General features: G+C 37.9%; 1 protein-coding gene across 6 annotated transcripts in view; it reads left to right on the forward strand.

Annotated features, from left to right (window-relative positions):
* Positions 1-2362: 2362 nt before the first annotated feature.
* Positions 2363-23532, forward strand: part of SEC22A (SEC22 homolog A, vesicle trafficking protein) — a 66050-nt gene continuing 44880 nt past the window's right edge. Inside the window, exons 1-4 of one of the 6 annotated variants that reach the window (XM_032335238.1) lie at positions 2363-2477; positions 9738-9938; positions 20830-20993; positions 22283-22477. In XM_032335238.1, the coding sequence (XP_032191129.1) occupies positions 9757-9938; positions 20830-20993; positions 22283-22477 (541 nt within the window). In that variant the 5' untranslated portion in view covers positions 2363-2477; positions 9738-9756. The other 5 variants (XM_032335260.1, XM_032335269.1, XM_032335249.1 and 2 more) reach the window with 5 other exon arrangements.

Raw genomic sequence — 23532 nt, forward strand, 5'->3', positions numbered from 1 at the left:
ACCAAACACCCCAGGTGTTTATAAGGTGTCTTCATTCCAATTGGTCAGGATTTGAATGTTTCTGAACTTTATTGTTCGGCTTATATTTCCCCCAGTAGCTGTAATTTAACTAGTTTAAGAAGTTTATCCTTAAACTTACACCAAAGTTTCATGGAGACCTTTATGCATGTTTCTGGAGCTCTTTCTCTGGTATTCTGCCCTGCAAATTTAATTTGTCTCAATGTCTCCTAATTCTAATTTCTCTCTCCTCATTTAGCAGGAGTAATATAACCTGTTTAGTTTTTTCCTATCCTGTGCTTAGGTAAATACATCCAGAAAGAAATCTGGGGAAACTTTGGGTTCATCTTATTTGTTTTCCTTTTTCCTAGTGTACCTATTGTCCAATGTCTGAAAACCCTTCTTTCATAGATTTGGTCTAGTTTTCTACTGTTTGTTATAGGAAGTTTAGTCTGGTACCAGTAACTTGTTCATGGCTGGATCATGCATAACATTTTAAAAATGTAAACTTTCTATTGAACAATAAAATGTGTACTGGAAAATTTCATAAACTTTAAGTGTACAGCTTGATGAATTTTCATTAATTGAATATATTGGTGTAATCAACACACAGATCAAGAACAACAGTGTTAGAACTCCAGGAGCCCCCTAGTGGCCCTTTTTAAACATTATTACCGCTTAAGGATAGCCAATATCCCAACTTGTATTACCATGCATTATTTTTGTCTATTTTTGAATATTATAAAAGTAAAATAATATAATATACAATTTTTGTGTCTGGCTTAGTTCACTCAGTTTGACAACTGTGAAATTCATCTGTGTTTGCGTGTACCAGTAAATTGTTCATTCTCTTTCCTGTATGCTATTCCACTATGTGAATATTCTAAAATTTATTCATCCTATCAACATTCTTATATATGTCTTTTGGTGAATACATGAATACATTTCTGTTGCATATATGCCTAGGAATGGAATTGCTGGGTTAACGCACTTCAATTACCACCAAATTTATATAATTAGTCCAGACATTTCTTCTGCTCTCCAGACTTACATGTCCAAAACTGTTTGGCACTTTTGTTTGTAAGCATCTCAAACTCATATCCAAAACCATTTGATCCTCTTTTTATGTTCCCTGAATCAGTAAATGGCTTCTTAATCCATCTAGTTACTTAAGGAGTCATTCTTAATGCTCCTTTTTTCTTAACTCTTCCCAGAAAACCAATACATTATTAAGCCTCTTGGATTCCATCTCTCATTTATGCATGTCCTGAAATTATCCAACTCTCACTGTCTCTACTACCATTATCCCAGTTCAAGCCACCATCATCTCTGCCCTTGACTAATGTAACTGCCTCCAACCTGGCTTTTCAGCAACCCTTCCTGCCCTCTTCCAAACTACTTCCCACAAATAGCCAGAGTGAGCTTTTAAATATGTAAATCAGATTCTATTTAACATTCTCTATTAACTGCCCATTAACCTTAGGATGCATTCCAAAATATAGTCTGAAATCTATTATGTGGCCAGTAAGATCCTGCATGGTCTGGCCTCTATGTCATCTCTGCCCAGGCTTGCTCCCTACATTTCAACCACACTGACTTCCTTCCAGTTTCTAGAACCCTCCAAGTTCTTTCATGCCCCCAACAATCTAACAGTTAAAGTTCTCTTGGCTCGAAACATTTTTTAAGGCTCTTTCACATGCTTGGAATTTAAAAGGCACTTCTTCAAAGACATCTTCCCTGATAGTCCAGAATTAATCCATCATCATACCTACTAATTTTCCTTCATAGTACTAACGACAATTGATAATTATATAATGATTTATGCTTTACCGTCTCTTGCTTCTATTGCCCTTTAGATTTCGTCCAGTGTTAAGTTCGTTCCTGTAACCCAATGCCTAACACAGTGCTTTGCACGTGATAAACAGTCACTGAGTGCTTATTTAACAATGCACGACCTCTGCAAAGGTTGGAAAGGGCCGCAGGGTCTGCATCTGGCATTTCTCTGCCAAGGTTAGGTGCTTCCTCTTTTGCGGTGATAGATGGGGCAAGTCCTTTTCTTGCTCACTCAGAGGGGGCATTTCCCCTGCTGCTCGGATAAGTGTTTGCTGTAGGGCCGAGTGAGAGACAAAGTGCCTCTGGATAGAGGCGACAGGCAGGAGAGATTAGCTTTATTTGTGAGAGACAACATTATCAGTCACTGTCACCAGAGGACTTGGTAACATCTCGGCGCAGGTGCGTGAAAAGCTGCCAATCTTTCTTGGATGGGGGCGGGACTACATCGGGCCCCAGGAGGGGTCGGGTCAGCGTGTCCTTCCCACAGAACTTGATTGGTCCGGGAGAGCCGAGGGACGGGGGCGGAGCTTGATCCTGTCTGGCGCCAGCCACGTTGGACGCGGGGCTGTCCCGCAGAAAGGCCACTCCCTGGCCCCACAATGCACTGCGGGTCGCGTCACTCGGAGCGGCGGGTCCCGGCTCGACAGGTACGACCTGACCTCTCGCAGTTCTTATTCTTCCCCTCTTAGGGTCGTTCGAATCCCTAGCAGGCGTTCCCATTGCTCTCCCTGCCAGCCGTCACGGCCCTTATCCTCGCGACTGCAGACCTCCCCCTGGGCAGGAATCCAGCGCGTGCCCTCGGGGCGGGAGCCCGGTGGTTGGAGCCGCCGAGCTCTGGGGAGGTGGGATTGCGGGGGCTTGGTCCCCTTCGACTTGAGGAGTACTGTGAGTGCGCGCGAGCGGCGGTTGCCCCGTGGTTGACCTGTCTTGGGTATGGGGCAGCTCAAGCAGAGGGGTCCGGGGAAGGGGCAGTCTCTGTGGGCTGCCAGCAGCGGGGGGCATTCCCTGGAGCCCAGTTGTTAGAAACACGGTAATCCACCTAGGCTATTTAGGTGGCCCAGAGAGCTTGACGTGGCATTTACTGTTTTTTTAAAGGCAGGGTGGGATTTGAACTAGTGGCTTACTTTGCGTTTTGTGGGGATTTAATGGGCATTGAACCCAGAGATTTGGCCGCGTTCGCCATCAGAAACCTTTTAAGGTCCTGTTAATGACACTTTGAGAGCGATATGGCTTAAAGGAGACCTGAGCAATTGGCTCGACAGGTGGAAGAGGGCTCCGGAATTGGAGGCCGAGCTCCAGCGTACTTGAATCTCTCTCTGCCAGCGAAAGCAGCTTTGGACTTTTCTCCGCCTTAGTTTCCTGGATCATCCGCTGGGGCTGTTGGAGAGCTTGAGAACCAGTCTCTCCTACGCGTGTACAGCCAAGGCAAAGTCCAGGGCTAGAGTGTCAGAGGGGCGAGATGTTGTGATCCCAGCTAACAGGTGGAGCAGTCATTTTTATAAACTCTCAACTTGCTCACATGCTGACATTATAAGGAGTTAGGCAGTACTTGAAATAGTACCTATACTTTCCATTATTGAAGGTAGTTCAGTATTTGAATTTGACATGTGTCTATGCGGTAAATTAGTGGGACATCTGGGCATTTCCTATGTTGAGAATCATGATATCAGTTTAGTGATTTTTTGTGTGTGTGTGTGTATGAACTGATTTTTAAAAATCTATATTTTATATTTATGTTTAAAAGAAGTCACATGCACCCCTTATCAAAGGGGTGTATTTAAATCTGTCACTTATGAACTCAGAAATTGAATAAATTGCTTTTCTGAGCTTGAATGTCCTCAAAGATAAAATAGAACTGATAATACCTCTCTCACTGGTTATCAGAAGACTTAAATGAAGTAGTATATAAAGTGCCTAGAAAATAGAGGGCAGCCAATTAATGATAATAATATTAATAAAAAACAGTATTGTATTTTTGGTCTTCAAGGTGATGTTTCAGGTTCTTTATGTATCCCTATCAGGTAGACACTATCACTATTTTTATTTACTTATTTATTTATTTTTAAAGATTTTCCTTATTTATTTGCCAGAGAGTGAGATCACAAGTAGGCAGAGAGGCAGGCAGAGAGAGAGGTGGAAGCAGGCTCCCCGCTGAGCGGAGAGCCTTATGTGGGACTCGATCCCAGGGCCCTGAGATCATGACCTGAACTGAAGGCAGAGGCTTTAACCCACTGAGCCACCCAGGCACCCCACTATTAGTATTGTTAAAACAATCCTATGAGATACATACTGTTAGTGACCACAATTTACAGGTGCTCACGTTTACAGTTAGCCAGTTTTTGAACACAGGCATTTGTTCCAGAGTCCATCCTGTTAACTATTATACTGTCTCTTAAAATGTAAGGTGGTCTTTTATAATTTCAAAATTAGTAGATAGATAGTTTTTCTATTACTGGGTTCTTACCCATTGTTGGTTTTAGCACAGCGGTGATGTGGTACGAGAAACTTAGGATTAAGCGCTGGTTCTGCTGTGTATTTGCAGTATGACATTGAGGAAAGGACCTTCAATTTCCTCATCATTAAAATGGAGTTAATACCTATCTCACTGTTTGTAAACTGTGAGGTGCTACATAACTGTTGGGGATTGACACATTTGTGCATGTGTTGGGGGCCCTGTTCCTAGTTGTGTGTATAATTACTCCAGAGCCTGAGGTCTTACACATACTGTGTAGTACAAGCAACTTGTAATAGGAGTATTGAAGGCTATTGGTAAGGTGGGGGGCATAGGCAAAGCTGCTAAATAAATTCTGATTTTCTTTGGTACCCTTCCCCTTTTCCTCTTCAAACTGTTTTTCAAGTGTCTTGCTGTTAACATATGGCTGTGCAAAATCCTTCCTTTTTCTCTCAATCTTGCTCCCACCCTATAATCACAATTAATGTAGCCTTCTCCCCCAGTAACCTCCGTTTCCAATTCCTAGAGATCTCAGCTAGCATTTTCAATCAAGTGTGCACCACTGTAGTGTTTCCCATGCAAGATAGTTTGAGTGATATGTAGGTGAACATTTTAAAAAATAATTTTCAAAGAATTTTCACACATACATTTGGATGAAACAACAACATAAAAAATCTCTAATTAGGAGAAAAACTTCTAGCATCTCAAAACTGATTTCACATGGGGTGCCTGAATGGCTCAGTCAGTTAAGCGTCTGCCTTCTGCCCAGGTCATGATCTTAGGGTCCTGGGATTAAGCCCCGTGTAGGCTCCCTGCTCAGGGGGAACCGCCTTCTCCTTCTCCCTCTGCCACTCCCTCTGCTTCTTCTCTCTCTTGCTCACGTGCTTTCTCTCAAATGAATAAATAAATAAAAATCTTAAAAAAAAACCTGATTTTACAGATATTATTGCTAAGGATAGGGCAAAAAAAAGTCAATTGAAAGACCTATATTAGGTAAATAATAGTACAGGTGAGATGTAGATATGGTAAGACTGCTGAAAATGGGGGCATCTGGGTGGCTGAATTGGGTTAATCAGCTGACTCTTGATTTGGGCTCAGGTTATGATCTCAGGGTCAGGAGATTGAGTCCTACATCACTCTCTAAGCTCAGCATGGAGTCTGCTTGAGATTCTCTCTCTCTCTCCCCTTGCTTGTTTAAAATAAAATCTTAAAAAAAAAAAAAGAATTCTGAAAATTGTACTTGGATGATTTAAGTTTGGGAAACAACTAAAATAAGATATGAGTGGTTAACCCAATATGAAGTGTTTTTATCTTTTATGAAAACATCTTGCTGGAAAGTAGATATAAAGTGTACTTACGTGTTGGGTTTTATTAATTACTTTTTGAGAAAGTGCCTTCCTGGGGCCCACAGTCAGTACCTGACAAGGTTATGAAGCAGAGGTCAGCATCCCGTTATCCTGGGACTAAATAGTTGCTAAACCATTGGCATAGTGGGAGTTTATTTTCCTCAGTCTCTACATAAATGTTTTCCCAGACTTACCCGGATTTTAATTTAGCAGTTCCTTTAGCAGTTGCTATTGAGGAAAGAATATACAGGTCAGTACTCAGATTCCCTGTGAGTTTTCTGCCATCAAAAGACATAATTTTTTTTTTTTTTCCAGTGTTAAAGGTGAGGGAAAATGAATCATGGCCTAAAAATGTATCTGTGGCCCTGATAAAACTACTATTGCTCGTGAATCTTTCCATGCAAATGTTAACCTCTTGATTTCCTCAGTTCCCATCACGTCTTTCTTGGTTTTCCCAACCACCACCGTGCCTAGACTCTAAGGGTATTCTAACCCTAGCTTGGCCTTTATGGGGACAGATGCCTTTTTCTACTGGCATAGTCCAGATGATATTGGAGTGAGAGAGAGTGTGTGTGTGTTTAAGAAACTGCATTAAGAATCCAAGGTAGAAACAGAAAAGAAAGGTGGTAGTAGTTGTTAGAGGAGAGATTGCTTATCAAGTCCATCTACAACTTAGTCAAGCCTGGCAGTGTTCACTGGGCAGTCATGACAGTTTTGTTTGCTAGCTCACTGGTTTGGATATTAGGTCCAATGACTCTGGGAGGAGGAAATTTAACTTTTTCTCCGAGGAGTTTTATCTACTGACAGAGGCAATTTTCCAACAACTTTTTAAGAATCTTGACAGGGACTGTTAGTGCTTTGTTGTGCTTTTGGTTACAAGCCTAAATGTATTAGGAATATCTGAAATGCGAGTTTGTCTAACTATAGTTTTCCAGTTAATTGGTGGGTGACACAACTTGTGTTTGCTCTTTTCATCTGAATTTCTTTAATTCTGGATTGATGGTTCTTGAGGGTAGGAACTGTGTAATCCTGATGTCTCCCATAGTCCCTGGCATATAGTACCTACTCAGTAGATGTTTGTTAAATGAATGGAACTTACAGTTTGGGATTTGTTTCTCCGTATATGTTATAGGAAATCTGAATCATATTTTTCAGTTTTTAGTTCATAAATAAAGAGTAACTGAAGATTACATGAAAATTGGCACTCTGTAATAAAGATTATTCCTAATATTTCTGTTGCTACCCTAGAAAGATCAGGCATGAAAGAATGCAGCCTACTTCTAAATTCTAAGAATGTGGGTGCTTGGAAACTATAGGTCACAACTCTGCCCTCATGGTAATTCCCAGAGTAGTCATTGTGTTGCAGTAAACTTCAGGAAGAAAAAATTTTATATTTAAATAATGAATGCCTAAGTGTTCAAAGACATTTTCCTACTTTCTTATACTTAGGCTAAATCTCATAATTATGGTTTAATAATTAAATAAAACATAGTAATAGTTTTTAAAAGGGATTTGTTGTTTGGATATTGTCCCTTGAAGATTCCCAGCTTTCTTTTGCTATTGCTTTTGGAAGAGAAAAGAAACTGATTGAATAGAAAAAAAAAGTGATTTGAATATGTGATGTTGGTTTTCTTTAGAAGATCCCATTATGGTAAAGAATAATTTAATTCCTGTTGGGTTTTTTTTTCCCTTTTTTAAATGAACGGAGGAGAAAAATAGTATTGACCTGTTAATACCTAACTATTCCTTTAATTTCCTCATGAAAAAAGGAAAAGGGAGAGTATATTTAATGCATTAACTTTGTTGTTTGGGTTAATTTTTCATGTCAGTTACCATCATGAGTAGACAGTCAGATTGCAACTTTACACGGCAATGAAAACAACAAACTATAGTACTGATTTCCAAAGTTGGTACCTGTTGTTTTTCTTTGGCATTTTTTGATATATAATAAACTCAGTTTTTCACATTTGGAATGCGAAACTATTGAGCTATCTGAACAGGACAGGTGAAGATTTAGTCTTTGAGATACAATATCTTGAAAAAAGCCTATGAAATTGTTTTGAAAATTTTCAATTTTCACCATTTTCCCTACTGCTAGTGAGGCAGTATTTAGTGACATTCTTCTCTAAGACTTGGCAAGAAAGAGTTATCACTTAATTTCAGACCATGAACATGTTTTAAGTTAGTGTTTTTCAAAGTGTCCGTAGACATTATGCATAGGAATTACTGGGAATTTGTTAAAAATGGAAGCATCTCAAGCTCTACCTTATAGTCAGTGGATCAGAATTTGGGGGAGGGGGAGGTTCAGAAATCTGCATATCTAACCAAACTTCCAATGGTTTTTATACAAACTAAAATTTGAGCAACATTGTATAGTTTTTAGCGAAGTTTCTGATTACCTGATTTCTTTCAGACCTAGCCTGTGAAGTCCTTTTATCTATTTTTGTGAAGCTTGATCAAAATATAATAAAAGAAGCATTATGGTTTATTTTCTGGTAAAGAAATTGGCAACAGTACTAAAACCAGTATTCCTTTAGCTTTAAGACTTATTAAAAGTAGGGGCACCTGGGTGGCTCAGTGGGTTAAAGCCTCTGCCTTAGGCTCAGGTCATGATCTCAGGGTCCTGGGATCGAGCCCTGCATCGGGCTCTCTGCTCAGCAGGGAGCCTGCTTCCTCCTCTCTCTCTGCCTGCTTCTCTGCCTACTTGTGATCTCTATCAAATAAATAAAGACTTATTAAAAGTAATTTTTTTGTTTTTTGAAGATGTATTTATTTATTTTAGAGTGTGTGCATCAGTGGGGAGAGGGGTAGAGAGAGAATCCCAAGCAGCTTCCTCCCTGCTCAGTGGGAAGCCTGACACGGGGCTCAATTTCAAGACCCTGAGATCATGACCTGAGCGAAAATCAGAGTTGGAGCCCCAACTAACAGAGCGGCATGAGCACCCCAATAAAACTTTTTTTCTGTTTACAAAAGTAATATATGCCCACTGTGGAATATTATGAAAATTTAGGAAATTAAAAAATAATAATCACCCCTAATACTATTTTCTGGAGATAAGCATTATTATAATTGTGGCATATTTCCTTCTGATATCTATTTCTCCATTTATCTCCCCCTTCTTCTCTTTGGCTTTACAGTAAACATTTGCAGTTTTTATCCTGCTTTTTTTCTGATTTATATGTAAGCATTTTACTGCATTATTGAACTTTTTCATAAACATAACTGTTCTTCATTATATTCAATCATAGTGTACTATAATTTATTTAACCATTCTCCTGTTGTTGGATGTCTAGATCGTTTTTGGATATTTCTGTGAAAGAATGCCTTTCTGTTTAACATTTTGTCTGAATCTGATTACTTCCCTTAGGGTAGGGTTATATATTTATATTGCTATCGCGGTTGAAGGGTATCAATATTTTTAAACTCTGTTGAATATTGCCAAATTATTTTGAGAATGGTGTTTATTCCAATATTTACTTCTGCAAATACTTACAAAAATGCCAGAAAAAAGCAAGTATTATTTTTAAAAGTTTAAAAAAATATATTTATTTACTTTAGAGAGAGAGGGGTGTGGGCACACTGGAGGAGAGGCAGAGGGGGAAAGAAAGGGACAAGCAAACCCCACCCTGAATGCAGAAGCTGACGTCGGGCTGGATATCAGGACCCTAAGATCATGACCTAAGTTGAAATCAAGAGCAGGTAACTCAACCGACTGAGCCACCCAGGTGCCCCAACAGTTATTATTATTATTATTTTTTTAAATATTTTATTTATTTATTTGACAGAGAGAGATCACAAGTAGGCAGAGAGGCAGGCAGAGAGAGAGAGGAGGAAGCAGGCTCCCTGCTGAGCAGAGAGCCCGATGTGGGACTCGATCCCAGGACCCTGAGATCACGACCTGAGCCGAAGGCAGCGGCTTAACCCACTGAGCCACCCAGGCGCCCCAACAGTTATTATTTTTTAAAGGCCAATTTGTTAAGCAAAGTGTAGTATGTCATTGTTTTAATTAGTGAATCTTTGGTTATTAGTGAGTTGAACATTTTTGCACCATTTATCAGGTTGGGCTTTCATTTTTTTTTTATCTAACCCAATTATTTGTTTTGTTTTAGGTCTCCTCTGCTGGTTGAAATGTCCATGATTTTATCTGCATCAGTCATTCGTGTCAGAGATGGGCTGCCACTTTCTGCTTCTACTGACTATGAACAAGGCACAGGTGTGCAGGAGTGCAGAAAGTATTTTAAAATGCTCTCAAAGAAACTTGCTCAGCTTCCTGATAGATGTACACTGAAAACTGGACATTATAACATTAAGTAAGACTTCATTTTGCTCCATTAGAATCATTTGCGTAGTGGTTGCCAGTTGCATGAAATTTAAGTGGTTGCTGTAAAACGTAGTGATTGCTTAGTTTAGAAAAGTGTTCAAGTCAAGAATCATGTGGTTCTGAACTTAAACTAAACAGTAGTCATCCTGTCATTGCCCTTTTTGCAGTTTCTCTCTGTCTATATCTGCTTTAGAAATTTTTATAGTTTTGGAGATCGCAGGTATTTTATCTTTTAAGTTGGTCACTAGGTAGTTATTGGTGTTCTTACATACCCAGGCAAACTGTCTTGGGAAATATAAAAATTGTACATGATACCTGCCCTCAAAGAATTTAAGTTTACATATAGTGAGAGAGGCTAGCACATCTCTATTTATTGTATATAAAGTAACACTGGGTGATGGGATAGAGTGACTTTATAATAGTTCAGGGACTCTCTAAAAGGGTGATATTTGAGCAGAGACCCTAAAAGATGGGGGGACAGGTAGTCAGGTGAAGGATGCTGTGGATGAAGAGCAGGGCAGAGTAACAGCCAGTGCAGAAGATCTTTGATACTGATGAAGGGATGGAAAGAAAACCAGAGATGCTGGAGCATTTTGGATGATTAATAGAGTGGCAGAAGGGGAGGTCAGAAAGCTAAGAATGGGACAGGTTATGTAGAGCCTTCTAAGCTGTGATACAGAGTTTGGATTGAGTCTAATGTATAGGAAACCATTGGAGAGTTTTAAACTGGAGAGTTACATAGTGTGATTTTGGCTTTGAGCAGATCATCCTGGCTGCTGTGTGAAGAATGGGCCCCATGGGAAAAAGAGTAGAAGCAGAGAGATCATTTAGTAGACTCTTAAAGAAGTTCAGATAGAGGTGATGCTGAGAACTTGAATGAAAGTGAGAATGATGAAAGGTGTTTGGATTTGGGGAATAACACCAACAAATCTTCTTAACGGATAGTAGTGGCATGTGAGGGAAAGAGAATAATCGAGTTACCTCTAGATTTTTGGCCTAGAGAATGTCCATAATTACTTGGCTAATGGGGTTGAAATGAGTAAGGTTGGAGATGTGTGTTTCATTGATAAAAATCAAGAGTTCTGTTTGAACATGTTAAGTCCGAGATGCACATTAGACATTTAGGAGGCACAGTCAGGTGGGCAGCTGAATGTGTAAATCTGGAGACTAGTGGAAAAGGACCAATACTGAGATATAGATTTTGGGGTCAGCCTTATAGTTTATAATTGAAACTATGGGAAAAGATAAGGACTCCCCCTCCCTTGGAGAGCATATGCATAAAACAGGACAATTAACGTTTGAGCAGTTTGACATAGATTTTGCATACAGAAGGATATCAGATGAGGACAAGATTCAGAAGGGATATAATTAGGAGAAGGGCTTCGTTATTGGGATGACACATGAGCCATGTCCTGAAGAATTCGTAAGATTTGGCTAAGACAGAGAAGAGAGCATTCCAATTTTAGAGAGGAGAGGCAGAATTATTAAAGAATGACTTGGCCTTGGGGGTGTATTCACCTGTTTGGCCTGGTATAGTGAATGGTGATTTAGGGATAGTTAAGGAAATGTGAGATAAATAGTGTGGGGCCTGATCCTGGGTTTCTCGGCAAGTTCCGACTTAGTGATGTCACTATGATGTAATAGGTTATAAGAAGCTGTTACTGCAGGTTTGAGAGAAGTGACTTGCTAAAAAACAATGCTGAGGCAGTGAAATGTAAGATGGAATGGAAAGTCTGAGAGAGATTAACTTATAATTAGGGCCTGACCTAATAAGATGCAAAAGAAAATGCCGGTCACAAAGACACGTCAAAAGAAGGAGTAGGTATTGGGGGGTGCCTGGGTGGCTCAGTGGGTTAAGCCACTGCCTTCGGCTCAGGTCATGATCCCAGGGTCCTGGGATCGAGCCCCGCATTGGGCTCTCTGCTCAGCGGGGAGCCTGCTTCCTCCTCTCTCTCTCTGCCTGCCTCTCTGCCTACTGCCTACTTGTGATCTCTCTGTTAAATAAATAAATAAAATCTTTAGGGAAAAAAAAAAAAAAAAAGAAGGAGTAGGTAAGCCTGGTAAGATGGAATGCCAGAGATGAAGAGATGGAATACCGGAGATGACTGAAGCCTTGGAATTGGACAGAATGAGCTTTTTGGGAAGGGTTGCTTATGGGAGTGAGGAAGAAGAGATAGATAACTAAGCACTATTTTGAGTATTTTACTTGAGCTTGTGACTAGGCAGCCCACTTGAGCTGGGTTAGAGATTTTGGAATCATTCACATAGAAGTTGAAACTGTGAGAGTAGAAATGCCCACTGAGTTTCTGAGAGGCCCAAATAGAACCTTAGAGAAATGTCCATAATTACTTAGATCAGCGAGGTAATGGTAAGGTAGTGAGCTTTTATCTTAAACTGGGCTTTTAAAGGGTTTAACTGGGAAATGTAGGGGTATGATGGTTAAAATATATCTAAAATAATGTCTAACCTATTTCTGTTTTATGGAGAAAAACTTGTAAATTTTAATATTCCATCTAATAGGCACTTTTAGAACCCTTGGTCATTATTCTGAGTATCAGTTGCTATTGTATGGTACTGTAGACCTTTATGTCAACATTACAGAAGATTGTTTAAACATATATTAATTCTGATGGATATTCTGGACTTGAAAGAACAAATTTTTTTGCAAATATTTTTCTTCCTCTCTCTTATTTTCTTAAGAGTATCATGTAGTAAGATTTTAACACACTTCCAATTCTGTTTAATTGGTTTTAATTCTAGATTATGTATTATTTCTTTATACCCCATCTTCTTCCACAAATGATGTGAGGCAATTAGGAAAAAAAAAAAAGAGCACAGGAAAGAGAATCAAATGAAAGTAGAGATAGAGATAGGAGAATAATAAACTGAAGTAACATTTCCTTCTGGATATGCAGACTACATAGTCCACATTCATTTGTTGGAAAAGGACTTGGCAGTGTTGCTCTGAGCAACTTCATGGCCAAAACAAAGGAAGATAATGAATCATTTACCAGGACTCAGTGTCCATTGGATACAAACTTTGCTCTTCATGTTCTTGAGACCTGATATACTTAAAGAGGGACAGCGTTTGGGTAGCATTCTTCCAACAGCCATAACAATGAGCTTTTTATGATTTTTCTTATAATATTCCCTCGTGTAAGCAAATGACATGATACAAAAAAGCAATTTTATGAGACAAGTTTAGGAGTGTGATGAATCAGCAGTGGTTTGATCTAGCCTGATCTAAGAATACAATTTAGATATGTCTAAAGGAATAAATAGATTACATGGCCTTTGGAACCACACATAGAAAAGCCTCTATGCATGTTATTTTTGTAACGAAGTTTTTAAAAAGGTTTGAACAAGAGAAGTTTCAGTTCTAGTTCCCGACAAGAACCTGGACTTTATTTGTTTACTATCATTGATTAGAGGACTTGTTGATTGTTTCCTATTTTATTGAGGTTTTCATGTTGTTTGACAATACATTTAGACTGAATTATAAAGTCACCATAAAATTGGGAGTTTATATGTTACCTGAGTTATTTAAAGTTCTCTTGTGACACCTATTTTTCTAGCTGTCCATATGCTTGCCAGATAAAACTCACAGATTTGCAGGCGTAGCATCATAGCACAGTCTGGAACTGGCACCAGGCTGCCTGTCTGCCTTGTTGAAGCCTGGCTTAGAGCCTCCTTTTGAGTCACCTTCTTCCTTGCTACTACTGTTTCATTTCTCTTTATGATCACACTCCTTACACAGATTGCCTATAGAACTTGTTTTTTTGTTTTATCATTTATATTTTTCTTATTTTACATTTAATTTTAAATTTTTGTATCCTTTCTCTATAGTTAAGTCACTGAGATACTTGATCTGTTCTGACTTATAAATGATTCCTCATCTCTTAACTTTGTGGATTTCAGATTTCTGTAAAAATTCAGGTGTTCTTTGCAGAATACCACTGAGAACCAAAACAGAGTAGCTAGGTGTGTAGTTATATGCTAAATCAGATGGTACCTCACAGTGGATTCTAGTTGAATAGGTAGAGGAATACCGTAGAGTTTGAGAAAAAAAATTAGAATAATGTTTTAAAATTAAGAAAACTCTGGGGTGCCTGGGTGGCTCAGTTGGTTAAAGTGTCTAGCTCTTGGTTCCGGCTCAGGTCATGATCTCGCCAGTTGTGGGATTGAGCCCCACATCAGGCTTTGTGCTCAGCAGGGAGTCTGTTTGAGATTCTCTTCCTCTGCTCTTCGCCCTGCTCCTGCATGCACACTCTTACTATCTCTCTCAAATAAATAAATCTTAAAAAAAATATTTTTAGAAAACTAGAAAAATAAAATTGGGAAAATTAGTTTAATCCCCCCAGCCCCTACATGTGTTGATGTACTTCATCAGATTGTAGTGGCTGAATACTTGAATTTGGCTAATGGAGCCCATTCTGTGGAGCTTAGGCTGGCACAATGCCTTGCACAGAAGACACTAACTGCTAAATGAGGGATGGTTGTTTTGGGAGTATGGTAGTGTTCAGAGTAGCATGGAGTTACGTCTTCATTTTCAGTTTGGGTGTTTGGGGGGTGCATAATCTAGTTTTGTGATTTCTTCTCTTCTTATACTTGAATCCTTGAACAACATGGGTTTAAACCACATGGGTCCATTTATAAGATAATTCTTTTCAGTAAATACAGTGTAATACTATAAATGTATTTTCTCCTTATGATTTTTTAAATAGCATTTTCTTTTCCTTAGCTTACTTAGTTGTATGAATACAGTATATAATATACAAAATAATTGTTGATTGTGTTATTGGTAAGGCTTTCAGTCAACAGTAGGCTATTAGTCAAGTTTTTGGGAAGTCAAAAGTTATGCTGATTTTTGACTGTGCAGGATACTCACATCCCTAACCACATTATTGTTTAAGGGTCAACTGTCATAGTGATGGTACAGTTCTCTCTAGGTAAAGCTTTAAGGAATTTATCTGTTTCATAAGTTGAAGAATACTTTGCTTAAATTGTCATAAATGTTTAATATATAAACATGTCAGAGCTTAGGAAACAATGATGACTAAAGCAATATTTATGAACCATATGAAATTAAGTTGTGTCCTATGAGAAAAGATGTGTGAGGATTACTACTGTCCGTGATAAAAGGACAATAGACATACCTAACATATATATATAGCCATCTGTAGCTGAGTAATTCTGCATGGCATCTGAGATCATCTCTGTCTTTAAGGTAGGGGAATGTTGAAAACTCACTGACTTCAACCCTAAAGCCTTCTGGAAGAGGAGATAAAGTTGTATTCTGTTCTGTAAAATTTAGTCAAGTATTTATTGAGCTTCTGCTTTATGTAGGTACTTTTGTGTAGATACTGCTGGGCTGTATAATTATATGTACACAATATACTCAACAAATTAGTATATAAATAGGTGAAGGAATGATGTAATCTTTGTACTCATTTATTCACTAATTTATTGAGCGTTTATTTTATACTAGACACCAACTATTCTAGTTGCTAAGAATACAGTGTGGTGAGCTGTATAGAAATTATCTCTGCTCCAATGGAGCCTATAGATATTAGTGAAAGATATTAGAACAAATAAACATAAATATATAATTACAAATTGGCTTAATTATATGAAGAAAAATAGCAACCACTATGATATAACAACCATAAGGGTGGGATCAATTTTTATTTTATTTCTTTTATGATTTATTTATTTATTTATTTATTTATTTTAGAGAGAGTATGAGCAAGTAGGGGGTGGGGCAAAGGGAGAAGGATTGAATCTCAAGCAGACTTCCCACTGGTCATGGAGCCTGACGCAGGGCTCAGTTCTGCAACCCTTGAGATCATAACCTGAGCCAAAGTCATGAGTTTGATGCTCAGTGTACTGAGCCACCCAGGTGCCCTGGAGCGGGATCCATTTAGATTGTGTGCTCTGGGAGGAACTTTAACTCCAAGAAGGATGAATAGGATTAGCCAGATCAGAATTAGAGCATGGTAGAGATGGGTTTGGGTTGGAGGATTGCAGGTGAGGAAGACTGAATTCGTGAAGTTTCTCAGATTGGAAGTTGGAGGACTGGGAGTACATTGGTATCCTTCGGATCTGAAATAACACTAGTGTGGCTAGAATGCAGAGAGGGAGGAGTAGAGGAGTTGGCAGAGCTTCTTGAATATCCTGATACAAGGTCCCAAATCCTGAGGTTTCATTACTGTTAATTAGAAGGAAAATATAGAGACTGATTTGTGGCTTGAAAAAGTGGGGGGAAACTGTTGATGAATTAGCACATAATTGGTTTATCTAGAACATGGGGAAGTTGAGTGTTATGTTGGGAAAGAATGTGGGCTTTGAAGTTAGAACTGTTTGACCCTGCTCTGCTTCATAATGGTGTTTGTGGCCCTGGTAAGCTACTGAACATCCCTGAGCTTCCCTTCTGTCATCTGTAAAATGGAGATAGTAGTGCCCTTTTATCGTGAGAATGAAATTAAATAAAATACATACACAAAGCACTTAGCAGAGGGTTTCATTCAAACTAAATGGTCAGTAAACTGTACCTGCTGCTGTTACTCCTCTTCCTCCTCAAGGCAGAAGGACAACAGCCAGATTGTCTGTGAAAGGTGAGCTAAATGAATCTAATGGACAGGCTAATAATGCATGCACAAACCGGCATGCCTGTAGTGACTTTAGACTATTTCATATGAGGAATTCTCCGTGAAAGGATGGGAGTCTTTGAGTTTGTTCCTGTGATAGTTGAAAGCCAGAAGTTTTTTGATAACAGAAGGCTTGTATGTACTGTGGAAAACTGGCTTTGCATTTCAAAGAAAGACAATAGCATAAGACTAAATTCACTATGAAAAGCCATAATATTATAGAGTACTTTATGGCCTTTTCAGAGAATATCACAATTATAGTAAACTATAGTCTTTGAAAGAAAGACTCTCTGAAAACGCTGACATATAATCTTAAAAACACAGGCTTCCCTTTATTTCACAAATAATTCTCTAGTTAACTAAGTGCAAGCAAGAGAAACTGGGATAAACTGTCGCGTATGTGTCTGTGGTTCACTTTATATTAATACGGAAATACAAATAACACAAAAACTTGTCCAAGTTCAAAAGCTTCAGTCATATTTTTAGAGGATAATAAAACAATTCCTGCGTAGCTACTTGGGTGTTTGGAGTGTAAGGTAAGCAGTCACCAATTGTTTTATCCCCCAGGTTACTCGGCGGGTATGTTTGAATGCTAATGACATGTCAAAGAATTTTTGTAATAATAGTGAAGATTTTTTGGGAAGAGAAAATTGCCTGAGAAAAACAAACATACTTTGCCCTTTGATTTAGTTATTAATTTCATAGAAAAATGCAATATGTATGGCTAAACTTTTTTGGCTGTGATTCATAAGAAGAGATATATATATTTTTTAAATTTTTAAAAAAGATTTTATTTATTTTTCAGAGAGAGAGAGAGAGAGAGAGAACAAGCAGGGGGAGCTGCAGGCAGAAGGAGAAGCGGTTCCCCGCTAAGCAAGGAGTCTGACATGGGACTCAATCCCAGGACCCCAACTGAGCCACCAAGGCTTCCCAAGAGATACATTTTAGTTTGTAAACATTATATACAACCAGGAAACTAAAAAGTTTTATGAAACGATATACATTATAATATTTTATGTTCTATTTCAATTTTTAAGAAAATGCTTTATGTAGTTTATACTAATTTTATGACCTAATAGGTCACAAGTTGCAATTTGAAAAACATTGCATCAAATGACTGTATTAAGTGAACTTCAGAAAGAATTCCAGGTTATTCCAGCAGCCGTAAAACCAGCACAATTTTTCCGGTAGTATATTCCACACCATTAATAATAGATGATCAATAGGTGCCAACCCCATATCGTTTGGCTACATTGGATGGTCTTTTAAGAAAGAAAGAGAGAAAAAAGAAAGGAAGGGAGGCATCCATGAACTCTCACTGAAGGATACATAAGAATTTAATAATAACATGAGTTGGGGTGCCTGGCTGGCTTGGTCAGTGGAGTATATGGTTCTTAATCTTGGGGTTGTCATGTTGGATGTGGAGATCATTTAAAAAAAAAAATAACAGGGCGCCTGGGTGGCTCAGTGGGTTAAGCCGCTGCCTTCGGCTCAGGTCATTATCTCAGGGTCCTGGGATCGAGTCCCGCATCGGGCTCTCTGCTCAGCAGGGAGCCTGCTTCCCTCTCTCTCTCTCTGCCTGCCTCTCTGCCTACTTGTGATCTCTGTCAAATAAATAAATAAAATCTTTAAAAAAAAAAAATAACAACATGAGTTGTTTGAGGGACAGAGAATTGAGTAGCTTTGGGTGGAGGTAGTGATTTTCGTTGTTTTTAAAATTTGAACCATGTGAATATATTCTACATATTTAAAATAATAAATTCTACGTCTACATTATTAGAGAAAAAAGAAGGGAGGGGAATCCATTTTGGATCTGGGTTTGTTCAGTAAAGATTGCTGTGCTAGATTAGCAGTGTCTTTCACAGGAGTGAGAGATAATAACTTTTGTGCTCTGTTTGCTGCCCCTGATCTAGATGATCTACATTGACAGTTAAAAGAATGTTTAGAGGATTCACTAAGAAGGGTTAATTTGTGTCCCATTCCCTGCTTATTTTAAGGGGTTATACACTTTAGAATTTTTTTTTCAAGAGAACTTGGCTAATTTGAACAGTTCAGTGCTTAATTAGAAGTTTAAAAAAAATCTGCTCAGCAGGGAGCCTGCTTCTTCCTCTCTCTCTCTGCCTGCCGCTCTGCCTACTTGTGATCTCTCTCTGTCAAATAAAAAAAAAAAAACTTTAAAAAAAAAATTTTTTTTTAAAGATTTTATTTATTTATTTGACAGAGAGAGATCACAAGTAGGCATAGAGGCAGGCAGAGAGAGAGAGAGGAGGAAGCAGGCTCCCTGCTGAGCAGAGAGCCCGATGCGGGACTCAATCCCAGGACCCTGAGATCATGACCTGAGCCGAAGGCAGCGGCTTAACCCACTGAGCCACCTAGGCGCCCCCTAAAAAATTTTTTAACTTGTTATTTAGAAATAATTTCAAACTTAGAGAAAAATTATGTAAATAAGAATGATAATACATAATACCTATTCCCAGAGTCACACCTTTTGTTAACATTTTACCCCATTTAGTTTATCATTTTTATCTTCCTGCCTATCTGATTTATTTTTGTCTGAATCATTTGAGAGAAGCTTAAAATACCATGCCCCTTTATTCCTTACTACTTTGAGGTGTATTTTCTAAGATTAAGGGTATTCTCTTAACAATGGAACAGATACCAGCTCTAGTAATATTAATATCCTACTTGAATCTACTGCCTGTTTTCCATTTTTGTCAGTTGACCCAGAGATGTCCTTTAATAGCATTTTCCCCTTCTCTGGCTCAGGATCCAGATCAGGTTTAGGTATTGCATTTAGTTTTGTCTCTTTAGCTTCCTTTGATCAAAAACATTTTACAACCTTTATTTCTTCTTTACAGCATTGAGATTTTTTTTTAATATAGCCCCCCCCCACTTTAAAAAAAATAGAATGTTGATCATTTTGATATTCTTTTAGGATTAGAATCAGATTATGCATTCTTGGCTAGAATACTAATTAATATATATATATATATATATATATATATATATATATATATATATGCCATATAGCTGATATGTCTTTCTGAGGATATCACAACCGAAGGCACAGGAATTCCATCTACCCCTCATTAATGTTAGAATACTCAGTAGTCAAGATGTTATCTAGTTTCTGCTGTATAATAAATATTTTCCCTTTGTAACAAATAAGTAATGCATGGGAAGACATTCTTAAAACCATGCAAAATTTCCTGCTCCTCACCAAAAATTTCCACCTGGATTTACCATTCATTGATTGTCCTTGCTTGATCCAGTCTTTACTGTGTTGGTTGCAAAAGTGCCGATTTTTCCAGTTAAGCACTACCTACACATTTACCAGTTGGAACTCAGCATTCTGTTGTAAGCAAGAGTTCTCCTTTCTACTCCACTTACTTGTTCTTATAAACTCCTCAATTACTCGTATTTAACCAGTGGTTCATACTTCCTTATTCTGTGAAGTAGAGGATTTATTTCTGGAATTAGTGGATGACGTCAGGAGGTCAGTGACCAACCTGAAATTGTGTGGCAGGTTGTGTGTGTGGACAGTTTTCTGAGGAGGGTGTCCATAACTTTAACCAGAATCTCTAAAGAGTTTTGTTTTTGTTTTTGTTTTTTAAGATTTTATTTATTTATTTGACAGACAGAGGTAGCAAATAGGCAGAGAGGCAGGCAGAGAGAGAGGAGGAAGCAGGCTTCCCTTTGAGCATAGAGCCTGATGCAGGACTCGATCCCAGGACCCTGGGATCATGACCTGAGCCGAAGGCAGAGACTTTAACCCATTGAACCACCCAGGTGCCCCAAGAGTTCTTGATTCAAACAGGATTAAGTCCCACTATGTTGAATAGTTAAATGTTAAGCTCTCTGTAATTCTTATATATTGTGTATTCCTTTTTAAAAATTTATTATTTTTATTAACATATATTATTTGCCCCAGGGGTATGTTTGTATATTCTTTGCCGGTTTTCTACCCCAAGTGATAAATAACTGAAGGGGTAGAGTGGTAGTATGTGTCCTTCTGTCGGTACATTCCAATTTTTTATCTGCTGTTTTTAACTGCAACTGAAAGTAGTATTATATTTTGGTTTCCTTATTTTTTTTTGCTGGAATATATTATAAATGTTAATATCTTCATTTCCACTGTAGCAGCAATTTATGGTGTATAGAACCAGTCTTTGGAAGCAATAAATTACCTTGATTTAATTTGAAACTTTAACACAAATATTTTTTACACTGTAGTTTTATTAGCTCTTTGGGAGTGAGCTACATGATGTTGTGCACTGAAAATTACCCAAATGTTCTGGCCTTCTCTTTCCTGGATGAGCTTCAGAAGGAGTTCATTACTACTTATAACATGATGAAGACAAATACTGCTGTCAGACCATACTGTTTCATTGAATTTGGTAAGGGCCTGATTTTTTTCCTTTTCATTATCCTGTCTCTATCCAATCATAAATGATTTTTCATATAATACTGGGGGCTAGGGGAAAAACTCAGAAAATTCTGCTACCTTGCTTTTGATAGAATAACTTGACAAATGGTCAGTAAATTATGGCAACTTCTTTTTGAAAAAAATTGTGTTTGGGCTGTGGAGGGGATTGTGATTATTGGCACAAAGAATTAATCGGAGAGGACAGTCTCTCAATGAGAAATTTATAAGCCAGAGATTCAGAGTTCTGTGTTTATGTGATAATCTTTTATAGTCTGCTTAATGTAGAACGAAGGTTGGCAAACATTTGCTGGAAAGTACCAGTTAGTACATATTTTAAGCTTTAGGGACCATATGGTCTCTGTCACAACTACTCAGCCCTGCCACTGTGGCTTGAAAGCAGCCATAGGCAATATATAAATGAATGAGTATAGTTATAGTCCAATAAAACTTTATTTACATAAGCAGTCAGCAGGCTCACTTTGGCTTCTGGGCATTAGTTTGCTTGATTCCTGGTGTATGAGGAGAAAAAAGTAAAACCGAGTTGTAAATAATGAAAGTAAAATCGGAAGATATTTAGAAAATGTCTTTTATTGATTCCACTAAATTCATTGTTTAAAACATACATTCTAATGGTGAAAGCAATAAATATAACAGGTTTATAAGAATATGCAACTTACAGCATATGTTCTTATGTAATTACAAGACAATATTTTATGAGAGATGAAACCGTATAAAAATTAAGACTTTGGTTTAAAATTAAAGCTGCTTTATTTGGTTTGTTTTTTAATTTAAAGTAATTCCTTGAAGGGAATATTATAGTAGAAAGTCTCACAGCCATGAAGTGTTAAATCCGTATTTTATTTATAATTATTTCTAGAATATAATTTCTGGAGTGAAACACTGATGACTCCATGATATATAAACTATTAAACACAAATAATATTTGAATATTCCATGACACATTGAGTAGCTTTTTTTTTTTTTTTAAGATTTTATTTATTTGAGAGAGAGAGATAGTGAGAGAGAACATGAGAGGCGAGAAGGTCGGAGGGAGAAGCACACTGCCTGTGGAGATGGGAGCCCCATATGGGACTCGATCCTGGGACTCCAGGATCGTGACCTGAGCCACCCAGGCGCCCCAGATTTAGTAATTTTGGACAAAAAATAAAACTGTTGATCTGCAGAATTTATTCTATAAACATCACACTCTCAAATTAATTAACAAATGACTGCAAGGAAATTTATTTTTATTTTGCATAGATAACTTCATTCAGAGGACCAAGCAGCGATATAATAATCCCAGGTCTCTTTCAACAAAGATAAATCTGTCTGACATGCAGATGGAAATCAAGCTGAGGCCCCCTTATCAAATTTCCATGTGTGAACTGGGGTCGGCCAATGGAGTCACATCTGCATTTGCTATTGACTATAAAGGTGCTGGTAAGATTTCTTCTGGTGAGTTATGGATCTCAGTTACAAACTATTTCATTAAAAAAAACTTTTGTAAGAACTGAGTAACTCTTGTAAATTAATTACTTTATTCTAATATTTTAAAGCAAGTACATGAGAGAATGTAGAAATTTAAAGTAATTCTCCCAGTAATTTATACGGTAATCTACCAGATATGTGACTAATCAGGAAAATACTTTAAATAGCAATCTCAGAGGAACTCTGCTAGGGACATGGTTAAGAATTTTTCTTAATTGTTTCTTAAATATTTCTGTATAATTTGTTTTCAAGAAGTGAATAATGGTTAATTTGTAATATATATTTATGTACATGTAAATGTTTTGCATTCTATCAGAATGGCTACATTCAAGGCCAGTTTTCTTGATTATCACAGAAAATGGGATTATCTACCCAAACCTACCCTCCCAAACAAGAGATCCCATACTCAACAGTTGTGACAATAGAGAACTTCTGTTTAAAAATGGAAACCTCATTATTGTATAAGGTAGCATATGCCATTGTTGAATTGCTTGTTTAAAAAATTCCATGTAATTCCAACTTGTTTGTTCTCTGACTTTTTCTCTGCTTGTCAGCTATGCCAGAATAGCACTTGAGAACTTTGAAATCAGCAGCTCTGTGTTCTTTCTGTGCTATTACTCTGATCAATTGCAGATATAATCAGTTTCCTTAGCCTTTTGTTCTGTGACATTTTGAAACCCTCCCCATCCTGGAAGCTGCTTCTGTGTGTGCTTTAGTTTGTTAGTATTCTTCAAATGTGGCATTCAGGACTGAACACATTTCTTCAGTTGATTAATTCAAATTATGGGAGAAAGGGGGATGCAAATTTTAGTAAAATAATCCAGCCAATCAGGAAACAAACACAAAAACAGGCAAATACCAGTAACAAGCCCCAGGAGAGAGGAGGTGGATCAGTACTCATAGTTGTTATAATATGTTTTCTAAAATGTCCAATTTCCAACAAAAAATACAAGACGTGTAGAGGAAGGGGAAAGTATAATCCATATACGAATATATGAGGGGGAAAAAAGCAGGCAATAGAA

The sequence above is a fragment of the Mustela erminea genome, chromosome 1, assembly GCF_009829155.1.
Source record: "Mustela erminea isolate mMusErm1 chromosome 1, mMusErm1.Pri, whole genome shotgun sequence".
In the NCBI taxonomy this organism is placed as follows: Eukaryota; Metazoa; Chordata; class Mammalia; order Carnivora; family Mustelidae; genus Mustela; species Mustela erminea.